The following is a 6000-nucleotide window of genomic DNA, read 5'->3' as shown; positions in this document are numbered from 1 at the left end:
AATATAACAAAACAACATTTTTCAACTAAGCAATGATTGAAAAGCCACGTGAAGTATTTGAAAATGAACGCACTTGCAAGCTATCATTTTAACGTATTTTCCAATGAAACTAAATTTTTCCTAATTTACTGGAAGAAAACTTCAATTTGAAGTTATCAAAAAATAAATAAAATAATATATATATATATATATATATATATATATATATATATATATATATATATATATATATATATATATATATGTATATATATATGTAATCAAATAAATACAATAACTTTTGAAGAGAAACGGATGCAACTTTGGCAACACTCCAAGAGAGCAATCATCTGTTGTTCGCTCTTTCATTACGTCACAGATCCTCTCTTCTTTCTGTCCAATGATCACTGCTTTCCCTTCCACTCAAATATCCACTCATTTTCTGAGAGCCAAGTCCAGACAATGAGATAAACGTTTGTTAATCAGCAGCATTAAGAAATTTTACGATAAACAATCTAGACTTATTTATTTCCTTTCGTTTTTATTAAAGCAGGTTTTACACCAAAAATGATTGAAATTAAGCGCGGAATGACGTTGGATGCAGAGAGTGACGGGTAAGTAATAACATTGACATAGACGAATAGTTTTTTGCTGGTAAGTAATACATTATATGCCATTGTAATAAAAGGAAGTTTTTATAAAAGAACTTTCATATTGTATTAAGTGAAAAAGTCACCTTAGGGACCATAATGCCATAAAAGAGAGAGAAAGAGAGAGGCCATAGAATTTTTTTTCCATGTACCAGTTAACTTTAAATTAATGGCACTCTATTCAAACATGGACAACTTGCTGATATTAGTTTGTATGAACTAAAGGTCGTTGAACATTTTATTGCGCTGCTCATTGAATTCGAGGTGTGATTCACAAAAAACACACCATTTGAGGAGTTATCACAACGTAAAACATGCCAGGTAGACAAAAAAAAAAAAAAAAGAAAAAAAAAAAAAAGAAACATCTGCGTCTGGCGATGAGCCTTTCGGGCCCTTTTCATTTGAATGGGGTAGTTTCCAAAATTTTAAAAGTATTTTTTTCTGAAAGAGTATGCTTAAAAATATAGGAGCTGTCCATTTTTTAAATATTTTATCTAAGTTCAATATTTTTAAAAAAATACTTAAATCGGTGCGCTTTCATTGTTTACACTTCTGTCGTGTGACATCACAAATGATGAAATGCCATTCAATGTTGCCATTCACAGAAAAAAAATATTTAATTCGCATCTTTATTCACCTGTATTGGCAACGATAGGGTTGATAGCAAGCGTAGAGCGCAATTTTAATTCGTTGCTTGATTGTCATAACGTGGAAACGTAGTAGAAAAATGCGCCAAATTGTATCATTTGTGACGTCATAAAAACTACGCCTTGTTTGAAAAATCGGACATTTTAAAAAAATTAATCAAAAAAAAAAAAAAAAAAAAAATGTTGGGAAAATCAAAGTATTTTCTGGGTCTATATAATTTTTTTTTTTGCTCATTCTATCCATTTCAATGACTAAAAGTAGTACTTTGACTGATGGAAACCACCCCATTGCTGGCAAGTTCATTCAAAAGCTGTTTTCGCAATCCAAATTGCGATAGCATCTTAGCACGTTAGTTTTCGTCGAGGCATGGCAAAACTATAAGGTATAAACCAACTTAAGGTAAGGAGGAAGTCGGGAAGTTATAAACCAACTCCCTAATTTCGTATATAAATTTGACTCCATCTGTATCTATACTAATATTATAAAGAGAGAGTGTGGATTTTTGTGTGTTTATATGTTCAAGGTAATCTCCTGCACCTATTTGAAAAATTCCTTTACTATATGAAATGTGTTTTCTTACTGAGTGACATAGGCTATAATTCGAAAAAATCCGATAAATAGTTCTTTTTTTTTTATTCAAATTTTAACCCAAATTTCACATAAATTCCCAAATATGGGAGTGAAAAACTACTTGCACATATTAATATTATATATCGTGGAAAAGGGTAGAATTTTCCGCGTTCTGAACAATTTGTTTCAATGCTCTACCTTAATTACGGCGGGAGTAACTTGTGTTCTTTGCTCGAACTTTTTTAGGCTTAGCTGAAATTTAGGTACTACTTTCTTCATTAAATTTATCAATAAAAAGTAAAGGAATTGTCCCACAGTTTTCTTTTTGACACCATTGGAAAAAGCGATGTTTTTTACTCCAGATCTCTCTCGAACTGTGGTCGAAAAATTTAGCTTCTATCCTCAAAGGAAAAAAAAGTTACAAGCGTTTTTAAATCAAGTTCGAAATATGTCATTTTGATTCAAGTTGTCAACCATCTTATTTTCGCGTTTCCACGGTTACGCTTTTTGAATCCATTGTTTCTTTCCTTATTTTGCATTTAATTTCTTAAACTTATTTCATTTCGTGTTTCCGTGGTTAAGCTTTTAAAATCCATCTTTCGCATTTTAACTTCTTAAAAGTATTTTAATATCTGTTGTCATTGCTTGGAAGGGCAATTTTCCATAGCGTTTTTTTTTTCTTTTGTTTAAACCTGGTTGTTGAATATATGTCACTGGACTCAATTTTTATTCTAAAGGTAGACCGGGCAAAGCCGGGTAACGCAGCTCTTAATATATAAAGATTTGAAAGCTACTTCTAATGTGATTTTATACTTTTTTGTTTGTTTGGCGAAACATTGATTATTGCCGAAGAAAAAAAACATCCGCTTCACTCGCAAAAGGGCTGGATTCCGGTAGCATGGTCGCTTGGTGTGTCAGGCTCTTAGCAGTTCAGTCTAGGATTATTGGTTTAAGGCAACCGTAAATGTAATTCATTGTTTTGGCGGTTTGTTTTGAAAGAAAAGAAACTTTTGATTTGCTTTTATCCGAGTGAAATGTACGACATTTTCTTCTTTTTTTCTGACGATGATTTTTGAATATTTCAGTGGATGTTTTTTTTTTTTCCTTAGACGGATGGATTTTGATAGCGTGTTTGCTGGGTGAGTTTGAAGATAAACAATAGAGTTGCGGAACTATTTTTACAATTGAAAGATATTATTTGATGTCTTTTTTTGTTTATTTTGCGAAATATTTTAAATTGCAGTAAAATCCGCTTTATTCGCTAAATAGAATTTTGATGCAACTGTAAATCTAGTTTAATGATTCGACGAAAAGTTTTAAATTCCAAAGAAACTTTAATTTTTTTTTTTGAAAAGGTGTGTACACATTTTATACAAAGAAAAATGGTCATTTCACGCTAGAGGGGAAGGGGCGTCAATTTTTTTTAATATTCAACGGACTTCCATTAAATTTTTAGCACGGGCATCGCTGTGCGGGTACTGCTAGTTTACTATAGAGAGAAAACAAACAGGGAACCTCCTGGCTTCTATATGGTAGAAGTTCAGTCTTTTATGCCAGAGGTCGTGGGTTCGATTCCCGCCGGTGCTCTGTGTGTTATTTCCTTCTCTCGTTTTGTAAATGGTTCCTGTGTGTGTTTGGAAGCAAGGCGCTTTGTACGAAATTCTCTGTGTGTGTGAAGTTGTTTCGCTTCTGTATAAATGAATAAATAAATAAACAAATAACAGTAGTTACAACACCAACAGATTTATCATAACGTGAATGCTTTGAGAACTCATTAGGAAAAGTTTTATCATCAGATTAGCTCTGTTTTGGAACGTTCAAATGTAAATATTTCACTGTGGAACTAATTTTTAACTCTGTAGACACAAAGGAAGAGGGTTATAAGTTTGACGTGTGTGTGTGTGTGTGGCACTCTAGCGCCTAAACAGATGGACCGATTAAAAAAAAAAAAAAAATATTAATTAGAATTTTTGGCATCTTGAATTCAAATTATGTTTTTCGAAATCACGAGCGTGTGTGTGTATAAATGCTTGTGTATGCGTGTGTGTGTAGGATATGGACGCAACTTGGAGACGGTTTTCGCAAGAGGAGCAGCATCGTGAGGCTGGTCGACTCGACGGTGGTGCTGGCAGAGGGTGCTGGCGGGAAAATAAAATGATAGGAATTCAAAACAGTCAAGTGAGAACAATAGGCAATCGTGATTGCTCAAAAAAAATCTTGTTCGAAAGGAGAGTTGATCGAGAGTGTTCTGAGCTGGGTTGCGTCTTTAGATGACATTAATTAACGAAGATATTAATTAAAAACCTCTAAAAAGTTTTGCGCGATTTTTGCAGTAAAAACATATTTAAATTTTTAAAATTTTAGTACCAAAATAAAGAATTTTTTTTCTGCGCCTGATAAAATGTGTTTGGAACTTCCATGTTATATAGATTTCGAATTATAACGCTTTTTTTGAAACAGATTTTAAATGCGGCTAAGCCTTCATTTACGCGATTGGTAACCGAATTCATTGTTGGCCGACATGGAAATTAAAAGCAATGATTTTAAATTTTTATCTGTTGCCAGTTTCTATTTGTTAACAAATAAAATATTTTAAATTGATTTTAATAGTATAAGGTTTTTAAAGGGATTTTAAATTTGCTCTTTTAATTCTACATTTGTGACTCAGTCCGGGGTTTTTAAAATTTTTATTTTTAGTTACTTGTGTAAGTAACTCTTGGCAGGGGGTCGACGCAAATTCACAGACAAAAAAAGTTTGGGAACCTCTGATATAGATAAAAGATGATGATTTAAGCCGCGAAAACTACGTTGTGTTTGTTTATCAATCAAATGTTGACTCGATCGTTCTGCTCCGATCTAGTGCAGCCGTTGCACTTGATTGGCTTACGTATATCTTTGTCGGTGGACTGTTAATGAATTACAGATATCATTCATCAGATGAATGTCGGTAGTGCGCTTAGATCTGTCAACAACAAAAACCGACGTATCTAGTCTTTAACTAATATTTGTTTTTCATAAATTGAAATTAAAAATTATTTGTTTTCTTTTAATATTATTTCTTCAAAGAGTTATAACTTCTTTTAAAATGACATACTATTTTTTCTGTCATACTGTTGATTTGTAGGAACTGTATCGGATTGGAGAAAATTTTTCACAATTCAATGAATTTACAAGTTTATTAATGTTATCATTTTCTACATAGAATTTCCGTCAAGACAGTAAATTGAGTCAATCTGGTTTTGTTTGAAATGCTGCTAAGATGCTCCAACTTGGATGCATTAATACATGAATTAGAAATTTAGCCAAGACTAAATCGCGTCAACCTGGTTGCGGTAATAAGCAAATTAGAAACTACACAAGATTTTAATAGTTATGAAAATACACAGAATGAAAAAGAAGAAAATTTCGTGATGCCCCCAACCAACTAGTTTCATTTTTGGCATTGGTTTGTTGCAAAAACGCATTTTATAATCTTTTTACTGACAAAGAAAAGAAAGAAAAAAAAAAAAACAGTCAGATCGACAGACACCCATTTTCCCCATCTCATAACCCTACTTTCCAACTTCTAATTCTTCAATATTCATTTGATTATTTTATTTACTTTTGGCTTTTATTTTTATTACTTTCTTCTATATCTAATATATAGAAGAAAGTATTGGATTCGTGCAAATTTTCGAATTTCGAATTTTGACGGATTCGAACGTTTTGAGGTGTGCTGAGTCCATTTCGACCATTTTTGGAAAATGTCTGTCTGTCTGTGTGTATGTGTGTGTGTATGTATGTATGTGTGTGTGTATGTATGTGTGTCACGTCTGTGTGTGACCAGTTTTTTGTGGCCGCTCTACAACAAAAACTACCGCATGAAATCGAACGAAATTTAGTACACATATGTGCCCCTATGTGAACTTGTGCCCATTAGTTTTTGGCGCGAATTCATCCAAGGGGGGTGGAGCAATGGGACGTTTTTCGAGTTACGCGTGCTTGCTATTCCTCAGGAAGTTACTGGCGGAATCAAACAAAATTTGGTCCATATGTTGGTATTAACAGGAACAGGTGCTGATTCAATTTTGGTGTCAATAACTCAAACGGGGGTTGAGCTGTAGAACGTTTTTTGTCGTCAATTGTGACTGCTGTATCTCAAGAAATAATGAAC

General features: G+C 33.0%; 1 protein-coding gene across 1 annotated transcript in view; it reads left to right on the top strand.

Moving 5' to 3' along the window:
* The first annotated feature begins 447 nt into the window (after positions 1-447).
* LOC129220113 (purine nucleoside phosphorylase-like) overlaps positions 448-6000 on the top strand; it is a 38891-nt gene continuing 33338 nt past the window's right edge. The window contains 1 exon segment of the mRNA XM_054854455.1: positions 448-593. Coding sequence (XP_054710430.1) covers positions 547-593 — 47 coding nt within the window. The 5' untranslated portion in view covers positions 448-546.

This window comes from Uloborus diversus, chromosome 4, assembly GCF_026930045.1.
Source record: "Uloborus diversus isolate 005 chromosome 4, Udiv.v.3.1, whole genome shotgun sequence".
NCBI classification, from domain to species: Eukaryota; Metazoa; Arthropoda; class Arachnida; order Araneae; family Uloboridae; genus Uloborus; species Uloborus diversus.
Note: the sequence above shows the minus strand (reverse complement) of the source record. Positions and strands in the feature narration are given on the sequence as shown.